General features: G+C 38.3%; 1 protein-coding gene across 1 annotated transcript in view; it reads right to left on the bottom strand.

The window, feature by feature from the left end:
- Nucleotides 1–3,074: 3,074 nt before the first annotated feature.
- FYB2 (FYN binding protein 2) overlaps nt 3,075–22,255 on the bottom strand; it is a gene marked incomplete at its 5' end in the record, with an annotated part of 86,621 nt that continues 67,440 nt past the window's right edge. Inside the window, 7 exons of the mRNA XM_082859290.1 lie at nt 3,075–3,233; nt 3,779–3,812; nt 3,918–4,074; nt 7,150–7,231; nt 8,952–9,038; nt 17,433–17,493; nt 19,242–19,270. Coding sequence (XP_082715416.1) covers nt 3,221–3,233; nt 3,779–3,812; nt 3,918–4,074; nt 7,150–7,231; nt 8,952–9,038; nt 17,433–17,493; nt 19,242–19,270 — 463 coding nt within the window. The 3' untranslated portion in view covers nt 3,075–3,220. The remainder of the gene's footprint in view (nt 3,234–3,778; nt 3,813–3,917; nt 4,075–7,149; nt 7,232–8,951; nt 9,039–17,432; nt 17,494–19,241; nt 19,271–22,255) is intronic.

Raw genomic sequence — 22,255 nt, 5'->3', positions numbered from 1 at the left:
TTTACAACAAAATTTTACACTGAAGGCTGCTGAGACTAGAGAACAAGCAAGGTAGATGTGGTCCCATGTGCTTATGATGGTCACCTCCCATATTTATATATCTAAAAGCAACTTTTTGAAAAATATATGCTAGCTCTCATTAAAAACACATCAAAGTCAAGCTATATAAGATTTCAATTTGCTTTATCCAAACTTAGAAGAACAGATTTGTTTTTATTAGTGAATACTTTTTTCCTTTATTTATTTCCTAAATTGTATGGGTAATTAATACATGCTTAGCGTAGGAAATCTGAGTACAGGAAGTTTGAAGAAGCTGAAAAAAATCATCCAAACCCTGTTACCCAGAAACAACCACTTCTTAGGAATTTGTCATTATATATTGACTTTTTGCCCTTCCTCTTCTTCCCCTCAGAATCTATGTTTTAAAAGTTCTGAACATGTGCGGGAGAGGCCCTGCTCAAGAGAAAGCTATGTCGACTTGGAAGACCAAGTGTGTCAGAGGTACTCAGAAGGAGGAAGGGACAGCTTTGGTGGTGCATGTTAACAGGTTGCTGGTGGCCCGGCCTATAAATGAATGAGAGGCCCAGTGGAAGCCTCTGTTAGGGTCAAGTCCCTTTGTAAGCTTTTATCCAACAGAGTGTGCTCATCTTTAATGATTTCTTTTTATGCAAAATTAAACAGTAAAATAGACACTGTTTTTCCATTGAAATGTTCTGCTAGATGAGGGTTTCCAGGAGACAGATGACATTTGCTTGAGACATTACTGAAACTTTAGTTATAATGTTTACATTAAAGAACCTTGTAGATTAATAGTGCATGAAGTTTAGTTTCAGTGCCGTGATTTAAAGAATGGAAGAAATGTGGCTGATAGCGAAACAGAAACAACTACTTCGATGTGGATGGAATGTTCTTCCTAAAAATGTATTCCATATCAATAAATAGTAATTAGGTACTAGTTTATGTTAGACCAAATGGTTTATACTTCAAAAAACATAGAAAAGTGTTCAGTTTCAAAAGCCTGTTAAGTATATCTATGTAAAATTATTACATCCTAGCCATTCTTTCAAGTCTTAACCTTTGAATTTCAAAAACCTGTTTTTGTGTTCAGCATCTTCCAACTTCAGAAAAGTCCAGGTACTAAAAATAACAACACTTAGTATTTTGTATTAAGGATTTTAGGACACTTTTATTTATATTATTACATTACAGCCTGACAACAACCCTGAGAAGTAGACAAGGTGAGTGTTACCAGCCCTGCTTTACTGATGAGGAAATGGAGACGCAGAGCTGAGTCATGGAATTAGAATAAGAGGCCATGTGATGAGATGGAATGTGCATGGGACAAACCTATGTCAGGTAAACTGTAGTCCCCCTGCCACCTCAGGATTTAAGATACTTCATGTTTTGGTGCGGTGGCAAGTGTGCTATGTGGGTTTTGATCCTCGTTTGTACAGGATTATTGCAGGAATGGTGTCTGCTCGACATAGCCCGGTACTCCCTCTGGCTTTGCCCATGGGCCATACCTGTCCCATGTCCTCCTCTTCTACCGTGCCCACAGTGTGGGAGAGGGCTGCTGTTGCCCGGTTGCCCGGCCTCTCACTGAGAAGTAAATTCAATCCAGGGGGGGGTCCAAGCAGAAATATATTCTAAGTCTTTCTTTGATGCCAGCCTTAATCTCATCTCCCAGAAAAGAAATCTCAGTGTCACTTCCTAATTCCTTTTCTCTCTCACTTCTACCTCTAATGGGACTCCTGAAACTATATATTTCTGTTGCTGCTGTCTTAAGGTCTAGTGGTCTTAACGCCTCAAATATTGCAAAATTAACTAGTCTCCTCTCGTTCTAATCTGTCATCCATAATCTTCCACCCATATTGCCATGATTTCATTTTCCTTTTTTCTCCGGACACCTGGCATTGTCTTCCTGCTTAAGACCTTTGAATGGTTCCTACTCTCTAAAGGAAAAAAAGTCCAAGTGAACTCTGTCACATTCTAGCCCTGACTTACCCCATTCTAGCACTTGCCATTTCCTATCAGATACACTGTAGTCCTTTTACCTTGAATTTCTTCCTGGTCACCAGGCAGAGCATGGATTTTTCCATCTCTGTGTCTTGTCTAACAAAGATATGTGTTTAAAGGCCAAGCTTCAGTGTCACCTGTATGTTGTGTGTTATAATTGTTATTGTAATAACCTCTGTACCTATCTTCCTCTCTAAACTTTATGAATACTTTTGATCCCTGTCTTCTAGAATAAGCTTGGCCTTTATTGACACGTGCCATTTGGAACAAGAAAAAGAAGATAAAAAAATATAGAAGCTTAAAAAATAGTCTCACGGTATAAAGGATGAAGCCACGTATCATACCCTTGAAGGGCAGGATCACCCTAACAGGCAGTGTACATCATCTGAAAAATAGAATGTTATTTACGGCTCAGATTATTTATGTTTCTTTACTTTCTGTAAGTAAAAATACCTGTGAATTATTTTAATAGATAATTTGGGCATAAGCAAAATAATATTCTGTTGTTTAAAATAAGTAAAATGGTTATTTTAAACTGATAACAGCATATATATTATTTAAATTTTATTAAATATATTTAGGCAATTCTCAAAATGTTGGGTGAATTTAGGAAAAAACTACTTTTCAGCATACTGTTCCCAAAGAAACCAATTTTGGGCAGCATTTGTCTGATTTTAGTTTTGTGACAAAGCTGGTATATAAATGTCCTTCTGCTTTGAGATGATACCTTAAATTGGAATATTTAAAAGATGTTGGTTATACTATTTACTTTTCAGAATTAAATTACACCCAATTTAAACGCACAACATCGTCTAGAAGTTATAAACACTCGTGTACTAACATTAGAAGCATTAGAAGCAAACTAACCATCTGCACAACTGGCTAGGTGCCATAAGGCGTGATTTCTGACTTTGGACATGGCTCATTAAACAAGCGCTGGAATGCCAACACACACTGTTTCACATTCTCTTGAGCCAGCAGTGAAATAGATACTGAAATAGACATTGACAGATAACTGCTTAGGAGCAAAATCTGCATCTAAATGTGGAGGGTTTGTTTTTCTCCTCTAAATTCCTGATGAAAGTTTCCACAGATTCAACCATCTCATGCTGACACGTAAACTGATGTGAGGCAGGACTGAGACCTTAGAAAGAGTTCTCACTTGTGCAGGCTGTACCATTTGATCTTGATCTTCCTAAGGTGACTAAACTTCATGCCTGAGAAAAAAGAAAAATAGACAAACATTTTGAAATACAGGTCCATGGAATAGTGAGTAGGAGATTTCAGGGGAATTTTTTATCCAGTTTAATTTTTTTTTTTTTCGGTATGCGGGCCTCTCACTGTTGTGGCCTCTCCCGCTGCGGAGCACAGGCTCTGGACGCGCAGGCTCAGCGGCCATGGCTCACGGGCCCAGCCGCTCCGCGGCATGTGGGATCCTCCCAGACTGGGGTATGAACCCGCATCCCCTTCATCGGCAGGCAGACTCTCAACCACTGCGCCACCAGGGAAGCCCCCAGTTTAATATTTTTATGCTCCTTTAAAATGTTTATAAATATGCTCCGTAGAGAAGTTTGATAACCTCAGGAGCGGCAGACACAAAAATAGTCTCTTCCAAGTAATCCTTACAGAATAGGGCATTGCATATTGAAAAACTTTTCCTGAATTTAAATATATGAAATAGTCTTTCCTTGAGACTTATAGACATAATAATGTATTATGTATTTAGAATTTATTATTTAAAGTATAAAATCAAACCACTTACTTGAAATCTAGATGTTCAATTAGCACATATCCATCTATAGAAATAAAAATCACTATTACTAATCTGAAAGTTATAATGCTTTGAGGTTTTTTTAAAAAACAGTGATTGAAATCTTACGGGCAATAAGCCAGTAACTTACATTTGCCTTTAGAATTGCGACATATCACTAGATTTTCTTCAGTGATATCAATGACTTCCAGTTCTTCTCCAGGGGTTATTGGCAAGTCGAATATTCCATTTCTTGAATTATTGGAACATGCCACTGCTGTGTTCATGACAGTAATTTCTTTGTCATACTGAAAGGAGAAATTCCTAATCGGAATGTGCTTGCATAGTTTTCATTGTAACAGAATTAACGGAAGACATACTATACTAACCTCAAAATAAACTCAAGATGCTAGATATTAATTAGTTAACTAATGACTAAGGGACAGAAAATAATAGCAAGATATTCAGGGAAAGAAAAGTTATTTAAGGAAATAATGGTACATTTATTATGATCACAATCTTTCTTACATTTGTTTGTTACATATTGTTACATATTTTCAAAGTGTTTTCACACCCATTATCTAATTGTACTAGAATGAATTCTGGTGGGTGAGAAGGTGTTAACATTGGTATAAATTAAGTACCATGAATGGTACGTTCACTGTTGCAGTAATAAAGTCACCACCAAACCTGGGAAAGGACAAGTTAAAAAAGAAAAAAGAGGGAAAGAGAAAAACCTCTTTCTTTGTGTAGTGCTTTAGAGTTTATAATTCTTTCTTACACACAGCATTTCTAGCTGTTCTTTCTACCCTTCCTGTCTGGTGGGCTCATATATTCTTATATACATACAGCTGTAGCACACACATTTTAAAGATGTGTGGGGCAATTCCCACTCTCCCTTGGTGGTTAAAGACGAGCATTTGTGGAAAAAAACTGAGGAATTTGATTTCTGACCTCAGGGGAGTTTCTTTCTTTGTGGTAAACTAGCCAACCCATACATCAACAGGTACACCACCTTCTAATGTAACTGAAATCCATTGACTGGAAAATAATAGTTCCAGAATATGTAGCTTATATTTACAGATGTCCGCTTCACCAAATTAGGGTGGCCAAACATCTTCCTTTGCTTGGGATAGTCTCTACTTATAGTTAATGTCTCTATTTATAAATACTTACTGTGATTAAGTGTGCCTCCTTCCACTCTCAGAGGTGTCCTGAATTTGGATGATAAATTATGATTAACCTATACCAAATGGGATCTAATCCACAAAATTTTTCTTTTGCCTAACAGAGTGATCTTACCCTTTCCAGGCCATTGTTCACTGTGAATGCACAGTGATTTCTTAAAATGTAAACCTGATTAGGTGGTCACCTTCTTTTTTTATAAAGTCCTAGAAACTCTTCATTCAGGGTACGATCCACATTTCTTAGTTTGGCATTCAGAGTCCTTTGCCTACCGTCATTCCCCGTCCCCCCGTTTCTGTCCCCTTTATTGAAGCCACATCAGGCTATGTGATAAGCCTGAATGTGCCGTGTACCTTACATATGTCCATGCCATTGCTCCTACTGTTTTCTCTGCCTGAAATACTCTTCTTTCTTAGGTACCTTTTGTGAAGACTTTCGTGACTGCCATGTATAATTTACTATTAACTGCACTTTGTATATACCCCTATTATGGATTCTGAGTAACATACTGTCTCATACATTGAAAATGGAAAACAGTTTTATCCATCCTTGTACCCTCAATGCCTGGTACAAATGGGGCACCCAATATTTTGTGATTTGAGCTGAATAAAAATGATTGAAACTGTATAGTTTTTCTAAAGATATATCAAGGAAACTCATCATAGGTGATTAGGAAGAATAGACTCACGTACATATGAGAATGGGGATTTCTGTCCCATATGAGAGTGTCACAGAGTGTCCCAGCTACAGTGGGGGGCACTAGATGGAACGTAGGGTCCTTTCAACAAGTAATTGTTACACACTTGTTTTTCAGCTAATCAAATAACGTCACAGTTTGCAGTAAATAATTTCATATCACAATTCCTAGATATAGTAACCCTAATCAGCTTTGGTCCAAGCAGAATTTATTAATGATTATGAGGGATTTGTATATGTTCAGTCCAAAAACGTTTTTGGATATTTACACAGTGTTAGGTACTCCTATTCTGCTCTGTGTATGGATATAAGGATAGATAATATACCCTTGTCCTCCAGGAGCTCATAGTTTAATTGATGAACATGTAATTGCAATAATGCTAATGTTTTGTGATAAGCTAGAGGTTTGCTCAGGTATACAGGTATGTAGTTTCTTTAATCAGGAAGTGTGGGTTCCTAGAGGAGATGCCTCGATTAGGTCATCATAAATGAACAGGAGCTAGTCAGATGGAGAAAAGTAGCAAGGGTACACCAGACAGTTGGAACGGACCAGATAAATGCCTAGAGGAAGGAAATAGCAGGGCAAGGATAAAGGTGTACGTTCATTCAAGAAACAGAACTATGAACAATTTGTGGCCAAGGCACAAAGTGCAAGGTGAAGAATGGCAGGAAATAAAACCAGAAAGACAAGCAAAGGTCGTGACATGAACGGCTTTATATCTCATGTTAAGAAAACCTAATCTTTATCTATTTGGCAATGGGGAACTTTTGAAAGATTTTAGGCAAAGTAGTAATTTGGACAGATTCCATGAGCAGGATGCATACTTTCTCTCAATCCAATGTCTGGTATATGGAAGGTGTTCAATGTATGTTTCTTAAAATTAATAAATTCTCACTGTGACAGTATATGAAATCAAAAGGGAGGAGGAGTGTTTGAACCTTGCCATTATAGAAAAACGCTCTATGGACTCTAAATGAAAGAAGTTTTTAATCATTTAGTGTGACCATTTTTATGTTGGGAGCTGGAGGGAAAACTTGAACAAGACAAAAATCTCTTCAGAAGGGACTCAAGACTTTAGTTCAGAATACACACACACACACACACACACACACACACACACACACACACACACACACACACACACACACACACACACACACACACACACACAGAGTAATATCCCTGATCAGTGTTATAACGGATACTGTATAATAGATGTATGAAATGTGCTGAGGGAGTAACTTTGCCTGGTTGAGTTAGGGAAGTGTGGGTGACATTTGAACAGAGCCTTAAAGAATGACTTAGCAGTTTTTCCAGGCAGAGGAAATAGCATGTACGAAGGCATGATAATATAGAAATGTATCAGGAAAAAATTAACATATCAGATGTTTAATCAAAGATCATGTCAATCCCAGTGAGGCAGATGTGCAGCACACTTATAGAATCTTTAAAAACAGAAATTCCTCTTATTGTTAATTTTTACTTTCAGAGGAGAACGTACCTCGAATCTTTCTCTAAAACGTTTTTCTTCTCTTTCCATTCTGTTCTTTTCTAAGTTTTGCTTCTTGGTTTTGAAGAAATTCCTGGGAGATAAGCGGGCAGAAATATGCAGGTAGAGTGAAGTGTATTATAATAAAACTCTAAGCTTCCAAAGCCATAAACTCATTCTGTTTCAGGATAAATTCAGATATAATTTTATGTGTTTAATTTTATACCATCTTCCCGTTGCCTCTCCTTCCTCAAATCTATCTGCATACCTTCCTCCAGAGTCATCTTTCTAAAATTTAATTGATCATGTCACTCTCTTGCTTAAAACCTTTCAATCTGTCTCTACTGCCTATAAGATAAAGTCAAATTCCTTAGTGTGGTACACAGGGCATTTTATAATCTGGCCCCAACCTACCTTTCCAGCTGCCCTTTTCCATATACATTCAAAGTCTACATGGAACATCTTGGAAGGTGGGCTGTCATTTCTATGCCTTTATACCAGGGATACCCTTCCCCAGACTTCTCTGAAAACTGGTCATCATCTTTGATTAATAAAGGGATAATAAAAGGCTTGCACTAATATAGAAAGTAATTCTTATTGGTAGAGTAAGTTATGGTAGAAACCATTTAAAAAGGAACAAAGAACACATAGAAAATTGATACATCAATTTACAGGAATAATAATAGACTCAATATTGCATTTTCAAATTTACTCAGTTGAGAAAAAAAGTAAACCATTATATCAGTTTGTTGTAAGAAATAAAAAAGCACGAGAAGATTGTTTCCTAAAAAGACTTAGGTATAGACATTAAAATACTAGAAAGCTTTTTTGGGGGTGGGGAAGGTAAACAATTTCACTGTTATTTCACCTCTTGGAATTCTGTTTCGTTATGCTACGCAAAAGTAGAAGTGTGACGTTTAAGGTAGAAAGATGCTCTTCTTGTCTAAGGAATACATCTTTCCAACTTGGGAAAAATAAATTACATCCAGTCTAAACTTAAAGAAAACAGACTTAAGGGAAGGGCCATCCTATGCCATCCTCTGAGTTTAAATTTGGTATAGAGTGATGTCTGATTTCTTTTGGGGTGCCCATGTAGGACTTTTCTAGACAGATTTCCCAGAGCAGACAGACCATGCAGTGTTCCCAGCTCAATGACCGTTTAGACAAGGATTTCCCCAAGACACTTGTTAAACAAAGTGCCTCAGCTCCTGCCCCATATCCCAGCAACTGTGAAGACTGAAGCCCAGAGCACTAAGTGACCATCAGAGATAGTAAAAAACATCACCACCCCACCAAGCCAACTGGGAATTTGAATCACATGAATAAAGGTGAGATCTTGAATCAATAAAACATTCTTTTTTATTTCTAACACTAATGTAGTGATAACTAGAATTATATTGTATTTTAGGGAAATCAGTCTTCCTATATGATACCTAGTTTCTCTTCTCAAAGCATCATTTAAGTTCTAATTGGTGTATTATTTAAGTTCTGTCTTACTGGGGAGAAGTTCCTACTGCCCAAAGGAAGACTGGAAATTTTTCATCATTTGATGAGGAGTGACTAGAATTCTTCTCTTGCTCCCTGTCCACCAAAAGCAGGAATGATAAAGATAAATGTGTGTGACACTTTACATTTTCATACTCTTTTTTCTCTTTTAATCCTCTCAGTTGTACTATAATGTAGGTGTTAATATTCTCATTCTGTAGATGAGGAACCTGAAAGTCAAATTTAATGACCTGCCCAAGGCCACACAGCTAGTAAGAGGTATAGATCGCAGCAGATAAGCTGTAATTTAAGTGTACTTTTGTGCTTACCTTTCTGATTCTTTAGCACCATTTTTCTCTTTTTTTCCCTTTGATATCAAAAACTTGGGCTTCCAAGTCTTTAGTTTATCTTCATCACTGAGAAGAAAAATACTTTGAGCAAGTAAATTAAGATTGAACTAAAACCCTTACGGAACAATCAGTACTTTCTGGGAAACTGTGTTGTACCAAAAAATTAAAAATTAAAAAGTCATCTAGAAGTATATTTTGATAATCTATGGCAAAGCCAGAGCGTCAATATTTTAGGCTTTGCAAGCCATGCCATCTCTATGGTAACTACTCAACTCTGCTATTGCGACATGCCATCTCTATGGTAACAACTCTGCTATTGCGACTGTATTTACAATAACAAGTGGCTGGCCATATTTGGCCCCCAGGCCATAGCTTGCCAACGCCTGATCTGTGGCAATCCAAATTTGAAGCCAGAATCTGAAAAAGAATGGATATATGTATATGTATAACTGAATCACTTTGCTGTACACCTGAAACTAATACAACATTGTAAATCAACTGTACTCCAATATAAAATAAAACTTAAATTAAAAAAAAAATTGAAGCCAGAAGCCAACCTGCTTATAATCACACTTCCTCTCCTTTCTGAGCCTCAGTTTCTTCACCTCTAAAACGTGAATGATAAAATGGACTTTAACTGTGGGACAAGACTAATGCAACTAGTATTTAGCATTAGCAGAAAAGGATGCAGAGAGGAGAGAGGGTATTATAGAAAGAACTAATATGTTTTGAGCCCCTATGTGTCAAGTCTTATGCTAGGCATTTTACATATGTTAACTAATGTGGTTTTTATAGGAAGTATTACAACAGTCCTTTAAAGTAGTCTTTCATAAAGTTTTACAAAGGGGGAAAGAGATGATCTAGGTAACTTATTATGGTCACAGAAATAGTGGCTTTGAACCCAGTGGCTTTGAATCCAAGTGTGTTTGACTCCAAAGTCTATGGTCTTTCATCATGCCTGCTGCTTTAAAACTTTACTTTGCTGGTATGACAAAGTAACCAATATGTTCATCATTGATGGGAGCAAAACTGGCCCCTCCTCTATCAACCGTCTGTATGTCTATGGTGTCTGCACATCAGAACACAGCTTTTCACTGGATAAATTATAACCACAAGAATATTACGTCAGAGGAATTTAAAATTTTTTCAGTGACATTGTGTCACAATTCCCTTCAGATTATGGTCACGAGGTCCAACAGAATATCAGGGACTCAGCATCTGACCAGCATTAAAGATAAGGCCTAGGAATATGGGTTTGACAGGTACAAACTACTATACATAAAATAGATAAGCAGCAAGGATTTACTGTATAGCACAAGAAATTATATTCAATATTATAATAACATAATGGAATATAATCAGAAAAAATAACTGGACCAGTGTGTTGTACACCTGAAACTAACACAATATTGTAAATCAACTGTACTTCAATAAAAAAGAAAGATGCAGCTTAGGGAAAGCTTTTAAGAAGACTTCCAGGACTCGTCTAGGGATCTCCGATCACTCTCTTTTCTCAATGTCTGTTGCCTTTGGAGTCTATAAGAAGGAGCTCAGCAGTTACTTCTTTTCTAATTGTCTGATGTTCACTCATTTTATCTCTTCACTTTAGGTTCCCAAAAGGTGGGATCCAGACACACACATTCCAGATATACCTACCACAAGCTCAGCACAGTGCTAGGCACAGAGCAAGTGTTTAATGAGAACTTGTGCGTGGACTTCTTAGGCAGGAGCTATAGCTGTGAGGGCAGGGAACAGGCAAAGCAAATGCCTGCTTAACAGTTTATTTTCTTTAATGATTATAAAACAACATATTATTTTCAGAAAAGTCATACTAATTTTTACCCATGCTAACCATGTGACCATTACAGTCAACTCTTTGTCAACTTATTTTAGCTTTTATAGGGATCTAGTTAGAGAGTTTAATTAATTTGGCAGGATGAGGATTGTTTTTTTTTGCCATATCACAGGTTAAGAAACTAAGATTCAGAGAAGTAACATGACATGCCATAGGGCCCACTGGGACCAGGTGGTAGACGCTGTTCCAGTGTCTTTTTCAAGATTCCCCTCCTCTTCCTTCCCTTGCTGACTCTCTAGGGGAAATTCTAATGAACAGAAGGAAATGAAAATCAGAGGTCCGGATTGTCTAGCAACAATTTAATCCAGAGTTGTTTAGGCATCTCTTCAACCTAATACGTACCAGGACATGACATGCAAACTAGCCAAGCTGACAAGAACTCAGATATCGTCTTCCATCTCCCTTCCTATCCCCAGTTCTGCTATTTTCCATCAGTGTTCCATCTGCTACAAATGTCTTTAATAATTGATTTCTCTGAGGCCAAACTACAGAAGATTTACTCTATCCCATGAAAAAGAAATTGGTCAGATTTTGATAGGGTTAAGTGACTTGGTAAATATCATTTAATCTTAAAATATCTTCTTCATTTTTTTCACCACCCCAAAACACATTGTGATCATCTTTCATCTGAGCACCTTTAACAATATTCTAACAAATGTTCTACTTCCGACCTTCCCTTCAAAGCACTCTGCAGAGGGTCTAGGTCTAGTTACTCTTCCTGAAGTGTGGCTCTGATTACATTGTCCTCTTGCCCACAGTTCTGGACTTCCTTATTTGTCAGTAGGGCAAAAGAATTTTCTGATAGGGCCCTCCCAGTACAAAACTGCTAGATCCTGGATAAAGGTTTTTTTGGTTTGTTTTAACAAATTGCCACACTTTACACTTAGATTAAGTCCTGTACGCTATACCTTAATAGCCCCCAGCAAATAAACCAGACAGAGCAGTAAGCAGTATGCAAGCACAGAAGACAAGTCTGTCCTGAGGAAAATGCTATCAGCACCACAATATTTCAGAAGATTAAACTTTACATTAGGGCAAGGTAGGAGTTAAGATGTATCGTCATGTTAGATATTTTTAAAAGCCAGTTCAGCTCTATGCTATTTATATAAGACATATTGAACAAGAATATGGAAAGCAGAAAAAGGATGAAAAATGTATACTAGGGAAATACTAACTAAAAGAAAGGTCAGGTAGGTGTAAGATTGGGCAAATTAGACTTTAAGACAAAGCATCACTAGGAAATTAGCTTAGTGTTGTAGTAAAGAGAATGGTTTGGGAGTCTAGTTGCTGGGGTTTGAATCCTGGTTCTACCACTTACTGGCGCTATGAGCTTGGGCAAATAACTTCACCTCTGTGTCTCAACCTCTCTTCTACAAAATTTGTATAATAATAGTATCTACTTCACAATTGCTGTGAAGATTGAATGAGTTAATACATGTTAAATCTAAAAACAGTGACTGACTCACAGTAAGACCTACATAAGTATTTTTGTTATTAATAGTGTTGATATTAGGGGGAATGGAGGTGGCTACAACCTAAAAAGAAACATTTAATTCACCAGAAGATATTTAAAATTTTGTATGCAACTAATAAAAGAGCCTTAGAATATATATAAAGATATAAAGAAAAAAATATATATATAAAATATAGAAAAAAGAAAAAAATATATAAAGAAAAAAATGATAGACTTTTGGAAGAAACTGACAAATCTACCATCTTTCTGTGAGATTTCAACCCACTTCTTTCATATATTAATGGATCAAGCATCTAAAAATCCATAAATCTATAAACGACTTTATTAAGAGAATTAACACATATTGTGTTGGCCAAAAAAGTCGTTTGGGTTTTTCCATAACAGTAGAAAAACCTGAACGAACTTTTTGGCCAAGCCAAATATTTGATTTAGAGGACATAAGTTGATCCTTGTATCAAACAATTAGAGAAGTCATATTTTTCTAAAGTACACATGGAACATTTATAAAAATTGACCATATACTAGGCATGAATCATGTCACAGAATATGTCAAAGTACTGATATCAGCTACTTCCTCAGTGTACTAATACCATATCAACTACTCTTCCAGATCACAATTCAATTAAGATAGAAATGACACACGGGGAGGGGGAAGGGTAAGCTGGGATGAAGTGAGAGAGTGGCATTGACACATATACACTACCAAAGGTAAAATAGATAGCTAGTGGGAAGCAGCTGCATAGCACAGGGAGATCAGCTCAGTGCTTTGTGACCACCTAGAGGGGTGGGATAGGGAGGGTGGGAGGGAGATGCAGAGGGAGGAGATATGGGGATATATGTATACGTATAGCTGATTCACTTTGTTATACAGCAGAAACGAACACAACATTGTAAAGCAATTATACTCCAATAAAGATGTTTTAAAAAAAATGACAAATAGAATACAGAGCATGGAAACAGATCTTCAGATTTTTGGAAACTTAGTATGACAAAGATGGCATTGTAGAAATGGGGAAAATAGGGGCTATGCAATTAATCATGCTAGAACATTTACCCACATGGAGGAAAATTTAACTGGATCTCTACTTCACTAAAAATGCCAAAATCAGTTCCAGGTAGATCTAAGGCTTATGTGTAAAAGCCAAAAAGTTAAACAGTTTTAGAAGAAAATATGGGAGAATATCATACGATCTTGGGATAAAGATTTCTTTAAAGATATAGAAAGCAACAATCATAAATCACGTGTATACTTAGAAGGGAAAATACAATAAATGCAAATTTTACAGGGAATGCAAATTCATAAGAAAATGCCAGCTTATTTTCCAAAGTGGTTGTACCAATTTACACTCTTCCCAGCAGTATTTAAAGGGAATACCGATCCACATTCTCACCAACACAGAAAGAATTCTTAATTTTTGCCAGTTTATTGGGTATAAGATACTATCTCATTGTGGTATTAATTTGCATTATCTTCATTACTAACAATGTTGAACCTCTTTTAATATGTTTATTCACCCCTCATGTCTTTCTATAGAAGACCTGTTCATATCTTCTGCCTATTTTCCTTTGGAAAACAAGTTGGCATTTTCTTATGAATTTTCATTCCCTATAAAATTTGCATTATTTTCCCTTCTAAGTATACATATAAATAAGAATCTTTGTAGCAGTATTGTTCAAAAGTGCAAAAAACATGGAACTACCTCAGTACTCACAAGAAAATGGATAAATTGTGGTATGTACATAAAATAGAATATTGTAGAACAGTAAAAATGAATAAGTTAATAGTGGCTTAAAAAAGGATGGATTTTGAGTAAAAAAGAAGTTGCAGAATTCTATATACAACATACCGTTTTTACAATGTTAAAATCCCTAATGAAACAATATATTTTTATCACCTGTGCTTGATAACAGTATTTTGGTTTTGAACAGGAAGTGAAAGACAGGAAATGTAGGAGAGTGTTTACCTTGGGGGAAGGCAATGAGATAGACCAAGGGATTTGCACAAGGTAGAGAAACCAAGGCACTGGATATGTTCCAGTTCTGAAGCTGAGTTATGGGTTGAGGGAAATTTGTTTTATCTTGCTTTAAACTTACATGTTTCTTATTTTCATTTTTACAAATATATAATTTATTTTTAAGAAAGAATTCATTCTTAACTCTAATTTTATATTCCAGGGCTCTCCTCTCCATCTCCTGCCAAATTGCATTTCCTGCTCGTAACACCCACTTTCTTGATCACATGCCTTATGGTCCAATGAAACTTCCCAAACACACTTGTTTTCCATTTACACAGCTGTCCACCCCTCTCCCTCCAGCAAACCTTCCCCACTTCTCTCTCTCTCTCTCTCTCTCTCAACCCCAATCTCCAACTGTCAAAATGTTTCCTATCCTTGCTTCTTTAACTTGGCACAGAGACTTTTCTGATCCCCTAAATAATGGAAATGTCACCTATTCTGAGCTTCCAAATTATTTTGCACATTTTTTGGAGGCAGGTCCTTCTTTGTTATCTGATTTAACAAACTATGTTTTGGTATGAGGCCACATGATAGAGATCAGAAAGCCACAGCCCCTACCTCAGGGAGTTCCCATCTAGAGGAGGAGACAGGCAAGAAATAAGACAATACAACTATGAAAAGAATGTTCTGATAAAAAGGGGGACCTAACCCAAATAGATAAACTCAGAGAGGACTTCCTGGGGAAAGCAAAATATGAATTCAGTTTTAAATAATGAAGGATAAAATAGTCAACCAAGCAAAAAGCACGGCAAAGTGTGTTACAGACAGAACAATTCTTTTGTTCTTAAATTCTCACCTCCTTGGAAAGGCCTTCCCCAGATATCTACTTTAAAATGACTATCAGTCTCCTTCCAACAGACACACCATATGTCCACTCTCTTTCAAAATATCCAAAGCAATCAAATCCCTATGTTTAATTATAGATTTTTTTTTTTTTCCGGTACGCGGGCCTCTCACTGTTGCGGTCTCTTCCATTGCGGAGCGCAGGCTCCGGACATGCAGGCTCAGCGGCCATGGCTCACGGGCCCAGCCGCTCCGCGGCATGTGGGATCTTCCCGGACCGGGGCACGAACCCGTGTCCCCTGCATCGGCAGGCGGACTCTCAACCACTGCACCACCAGGGAAGCCCTATAGATTTTTAAAATTAATTTATTTATCTGCCTCTCCAATCGGAAAGGAATAGGAATTACATCTGTTTCACTCACTGCTTTATACCAACACTTAGCATAGTGTCTGGCATATAGTATATGCTCAGTAAATATTTGTTGAATGAATTGAAGAAGTTGGAACAAATGTGAAGGTTTAGAAATGCTGGAAAGCTTGAAGAGTTCAAGGAACACCCAAATGTACAGTATGGATGGAACACAGGAATGGTGAGTGAGTGGGAAGTACAGCTGAGGCTGAGAGTTTGCCAGGAGCTGGATCAATAATGAATTTTATGCCTTCTTAAGCAGTTTGGATTTCATTTTGAGAGCAATGGACAACCACTAACCATTTTTAAGCTGGTGAATGGTGGTTTTGTGACATGATCCTATTTGTACTTTAGAAAGTTTGGAAAATAAACTGAAGTGGAGGTGAGGTGGCCATTCAGGAAGTCATTGCAATAAGCCAGCTGAGAAGTAATGAGTGCCTTCATGTGGCTGTGCAGTGGGGATGGGGAAGCAGGAACATTTTGAGAGTTATTTAAACAGAAGAGGGTGCAGGGCACCAGAGGAGGATGAGTCAAGGACAATGAATGCTTAGGGTTTTGGTTTGAGCAACTGTGTGTTTATTGAAACAATCACCAACATAGAGATTAGAAGAAAGGGATCATATTTGGATGGGGACAGTTGAGATTATGAGTTATGGAATTCTGAGTTTCAAACAGAGTTATCTAGCAGGCTTATTAAAGTGGAAGAGAGAAATCTGACCTCAAAAGTGTAAATTTTACTTTTGTGTATCTTTAGTATCTTTACTATAGTATCTTTACTATAGTATCTTTACTATCTTTACTAAAGATACTATATGTATCTTTACTATAGTGATCGTAATTAAAGCCCTAGATGTAGATGAGACCATTCAAGAACATATAAAGGAAGAAGGGAAGAGAACTGATACAGGAAATCTGAGAAAAACATCATTTTTAAAGAAATGAATTAGAACACATACATGCACACAAAACCAAAACGAACCAATCAAACAGGAGGGGCAACAGCCAAAGATGAGGAATAAGAAATAATGGTAACATAGAAACCTGGGGGAAAGTTAATATTTTTTTCCTTTGAAGGATGGCATGATCAACAATTTAAGATATTACAGAGAAGCCAAGTATAATAAGGACTTAAATGTATCCACTGGATTTAACAAAGAAATTAGTGACCTTACCAAAAACAAGTCCACTGTCATGGTGGAACAGAACCCCAGTTGCAGTGAGCTTGGAAAGATGGGTCCAAGATGAGCAGAGGAGACCTTTATTTTCAACCATTTAGTTGAGAGGGAAAGGACAGATAATAAGTAGCTAGAGATAAGGGTATTGAGTTTCAGGATGGTTTCTCTTTTTTGATAGATTTTAGTTATTTAGACCTTGAGAACAGAGCTTCTGTCAGGTAGTGCTTGCCATCCTCCACAGGAAGCATTTAAATAAGTATTTGTTATGTTGAAATGAGTTTCAAGTCTATAGATTCAAAGGTAAGAAACAAAGCTCCAGGGGCTTCCCTGGTGGTGCAGTGGTTGAGAGTCCGCCTGCCGATGCAGGGGACGCGGGTTTGTGCCCCGGTCCGGGAAGATCCCACATGCCGCGGAGCGGCTGGGCCCGTGAGCCATGGTCGTTGAGCCTGCGCGTCCGGAGCCTGTGCTCCGCAACAGGAGAGGGCGCAACAGTGAGAGGCCCACATACCGCAAAAAAAAAAAAAAAAAAAAAAAAGAAACAAAGCTCCAGTGAGTTTTGAATCACCTACCACTGTTAGGTCATCTACATTACTCATTATTTTCCTTTCCTAGTGGGGGCAATATATCACAACTTGACTTTTCACCCAGTAACCAAGGATCTGAAGGGAGGCCCTCTGACCCTATTTAACAAAGCATCAGGAAATGGGTTAAATATCAGTAGGGATGACCAATGCGGTAAATTGACTTACTTTGACTTTTTTTCTTTTATGTCCACATCATCATAGATAATAACTTCCTGAGACCTAAGTTCTAGGGTCAAGATAGGATCAAAATAGTCTATTATTAGGTATGGTTTATACAATCCCCAGCTTTCCAAATTATACACAATTACTTAATTAGCTAGGTGCATCCCCATGCCTGTTTTATCAAAATCTGATCATAGGATATAGAAAGGATCAAAGAACAAAACAAGTATCCATTTGGGAAAAAGTTCAACTGAGGAATAAAAAATAGTGAGATGTCCTAGTATCTCAAACACATGCATAAATATTTATATCAATTTGATTTCATGTGGATTTCCAGAAAATATGAGTTGCTGAAAGGATCATGTTTAGACTAGGTTCCCATCATTCTGGAACTGGACAAAGATGTTATAATGCTAGAGCAGTGAGAGGGCTTAATAACTAGGGGAAAAAAAAAATTTAGTAGAACATTAATGTTGATTTTTCTTCCCTGATTTTTATTTCAAAACACTGACAACTGCTTCTTTATAATAAGCTTGCACTTAGTACATAATCATAATTAGACGTTTTCAGTTTAGGATATTCACATTCCTTGGTGCTCTACATAGAATTCCATAATATTCAAGTGACTCACCACTTGAACTAGTTAGAAACCTTTTGGCATAATTATTCACAATTCAGTTATTCATATATTTGGATGGGGTACAATGTGTGCCTATTCTGAATTTTTTTTTTTATTTTACATAGCCCGAGGATATTTTGGGAAAGCTGTTTTTTTTTATTTTATTTATTTATTTTTATTTTTGGCTGCGTTGGGACTTCATTGTTGCACACAGGCTTTCTCTAGTTGCGGCGGGGGAGGGGCTACTCTTCATTGTGGTGTGCAGATTTCTCATTGCGGTGCCTTCTCGTTGCAGAGCACGGGCTCTAGGCACACGGGCTTCAGTTAGTTGTGGCACACAAGCTCAGTAGTTGTGGCTCACGGGCTTAGTTGCTCCGCGGCACGTGGGATCTTCCCGGACCAGGGCTCGAACCCATGTCCCCTGCATTGGCAGGCAGATTCTTAAGCACTGCGCCACCAGGGAAGCCTGGGAGAGCTGTTATTATACCAGGTTTATGTAACTATTTGTTATTTAGTGCAGCAAACTTATATTTGTGGAATATAATATACATTTGAATTGTCAAGTCAGAGTAAAATCAAAGTAGCCACCATCGCTAGAGCCCATAAACTAAACCTGACAAACAACAAAACACACGGCCCTCCTCATCGATAGATTCAACTTACTGAACGTGATTGAGAGCGAGCACACTAGATGTCAGGCACTGTATTAATTTGTGCGCTGTTGTTTTTATAGCAAAGCAAAAAGTATTCCAATGACCCATCCTTGATTCAGTTAGTATGTGTACTGCAAAGTGGTCATGTTCAAATTACTATGTCTTAATTCCGGTGAGCTGGCTGTTAAATCCTTCAGAAGGTTATGTGGTATAATGTAAAATGCACGAGCTTCGTATTCAGAGACTTGAGTACAAATCCTAGGTCACTAAAGTGTGGATGTGAGTCCTAGAGCCTTCCTAAAAAGGGATAGTGCATCCATTTCTCGGATTTTAAGAGGCCTGGCGTATAGGAGGCACTTGAGAAATGTTACTCATCTTCCCCAATGTAAGTACTACTATTGTGTAAAATGTCTTTGATTTTGATGTATCAATTTTTCATTAAACACGGAATGCAGGAAGGATTACTACTTCTCTTTCTCAGACTGTGAATATGTCAGTTCTGAATAATTTTGTTCCAGCAAATAAGCGAATGTCACTTACCTAAATCAGGCAGCGAAATGGAAAATGCACTGTTAATTGACAAAAGACACAAAGGGTTAAGGGAAAAAGCCATGTTCAGAAATATTAGCTGATACATCTCAAATAACATATTGATGACTAGGTTTCTTGATACAGAAGCTTTGGGGGAAAGATACGAAGCAAACCTTTCCTGCAGCTTTGTTCTGATCACCTCCCCTCTCTTGTAAATGAGCTTATTTATCTCCCGTGACCACCCACACCCCCTTTCCTAACGAGACAATCTCAGGCTGTCCCTTAGCCCTGCCACAGGATTCTGTTTCTGCCTTCTACCTTCCACGATGCCAATTCAATGTGGGGTAAGTATGGTGAGAGAGAACCATCTGGAGACGCTGGACCCTGACTATGTTTATGTTTAACCAAAGAGGTGACTTGAGGGGAGAATTCCAGGCTAGGTGGAAATGGAAGATGGTAAATGTGCTAAGTAGGAGAGGACATTGGCTAGGTAGATCATCTGGTTTTCCTCAAATCTCACAGTTAAGATTACATGAAAGGAAGCATGAGGTGGTAGGAAAAAAATCCATGTATTTTAAGCAATTAATTTAATTTCAGTCCTACAGGTATGCTGGGGACACTCATCACGGGCCAGGGCCATGTGCTGGGTATACAAAATGATTAGACACAGTTTCTGTCCCGAAGTAGCTCGTGGTTTAGTGAGGGGCACCAAAAGTAAGTTAATATAACACTCTGTGATAACATAATAAAGGGCTGACCAAAGGAACAGCACTAACCTTCATGGAAGCGTTAGTTCTCCATTTCCAAAATGAATACCAGCACCTATCTTGTAGAGCTCCCTTTGTACGGGACGAGCTTTCCTAAGTGAATGTGCCTGGGACAGGGCTGATACTCAGTGATCCCTATCGCTGGTGTCTATGAGACCAGGACTGTGATGTGCAGGGCGCAGTAGGAGAAATACATGGTCACTAGAGTCAGAGCTGATATGACTCTCACTTCCGCCACTTAGCCACTTACCCTGGGCAAGTCACTTAACTTTTCAAAGCCTTAGTTTTTCATCTGTAAAACGGAGGAACAAGTTTCTAACTCATGGGTTATTGTGAGGATTAGAGAGAACACATGCGAAGCCTTAGTGCACTTCCTGCCCTCCACATCTAGTGAGCACATATCCTTGGGGCGGTCCCTTGCTTAAGGGAGCCTTTCTTAACACCCATTCCCTTCCTCCATTTTAATTAGGTCAGGGTGCTGGTAGCTCCTATTTAAACACGGAAACCAAGGCCACAAAAAAAAAAATCTATAATGATATTTCCTTCCTTTAGGTCATCTATTCATTCAACAGATATTTATTGAGTGCCTATTATATCCCAGGCACTGTTTTTTTTTTTTTTTTTTTTCCTTCCAGGCACTGTACTTTATGTTGGAGATACTGCAGTGGACAAAATAGTCAAAATCCCTGCCCTCATGGAGTCTAGTAGAGTGAGACAGACAGAAAACAAACAAGGAAATTTATGATCTGTCATGTAAGGAAATTTATGGAGATAAGTGCAATTAAGAAAAATAGAGCAGGGTAAGGGGGGAGGGGGACTGGAGGTGAGAGCTGGTTTGCCATTTTTCAGAGGACGTTCAGGAAAGGCTTCACTGATAAGGTGATTTTGAAGCAGAGGCCTGAAGATAGTGAGAGAATAAGCCAGCTAGATATCTGGGGTAAGAGCATTCCTAGGGGAGGAAACAGCAAAGAGACCCTCAGGCTGAGGAGTGCTTGGCCTGTTGAAAGAAGAAGTCAGAACATTTGGAACAGAGGGAGTGAGAAGAGGCTTAACATTTAATTCCCATGTAAAACGCATAGCATAGCTAAGACCCGTGGCATTTAATTCTTGGTTTATTTATGCCTAAATCAAGCCATTTAATAATGACTATCCTAACAGGCAGTGTGTGCGTGTGTTTGTGAGTGTGAGTATGTGTGTGTGTGAGAGAGAGAGAGAAGATTGAGAGCCCCAATTCTTTTTTTTTTTTTTTTTTTTTGCGGTACGCGTGCCTCTCACTGTTGTGGCCTCTCCCGTTGCGGAGCACAGGCTCCGGATGCGCAGGCTCAGCGGCCATGGCTCACGGGCCCAGCCGCTCCGCGGCATGCGGGATCTTCCCGGACCGGGGCACGAACCCGCGTCCCCTGCATCGGCAGGCGGACTCTCCACCACTGCGCCACCAGGGAAGCCCCCAACTCTTTTTAAAGGTCACATTTTCATGGTTGCAACCTCCTTCTGAAGAAAACGCAACAAACTAAGAGTTGATGTTCCAGAGAGGAGCCCTCAATCAAAAGGCTCAACAAAAGGTAAAGAAACAAATAAATAAAGTTCTGTTGTTACCTTGGTACGTCTCCATGCTATTAATTGAAAAATTAAGGTAGAGAGGCAGATTTTGGCAAAATTTAAGGGGAAAAAAAGGCTTTTTAGACCTTCCTACAAATGGCAAATTTCCCCCTGCACATAGTGAATTTCTCTTTATAGAGGTGTGCAGGCATAGAGATTTGGCTTCTTAGGAAATCTGCAGAGAAGCTTGTGTAGTGGGTTGGATTAGGTATATGGATTTCTCTTCTTACCCTGATTCTCTGACTCTAAGAAAAAGGGTTTCTCAGTAGTATCAATAGATGTTACAAGATGTGCACGGGATGTTACAGAAACGTAGAAGAGAAACCGGTAATACAGGTTTGGGTAGAAAGGTTCATGGAATGCGTCCCAGAAAGGATAATATTTGACCAAACTTTAAGGGAAGGTTAGAACTTTGATAATCAAAGGAAGTTGGTGAAGGGCAGGTACATTCCAGACCAACGGAATGTCGTGGTCAAAAGCAAGCGCCAGGGCCCTCATATACAAAGAGGGAATGTGTTAATGGGCTGGTGATGAGAGCAAATCTGAGCGAGAGATGGAGCTGGACGAGTAGGAAGGGGCTGCCATAAAAGTATTGACTTGCAATGAAAAGGGATTGGATATTTGTTCTAAAAGTCATAAGCAGTCACTTACAGTTCT

The sequence above is a fragment of the Leucopleurus acutus genome (genome assembly GCF_964270905.1).
Source record: "Leucopleurus acutus genome assembly, chromosome: 2".
Taxonomy (NCBI): Eukaryota; Metazoa; Chordata; class Mammalia; order Artiodactyla; family Delphinidae; genus Leucopleurus; species Leucopleurus acutus.
The sequence above is the reverse complement of the archived record's forward strand: the minus strand, read 5'-3'. Positions and strand labels throughout refer to the sequence as shown.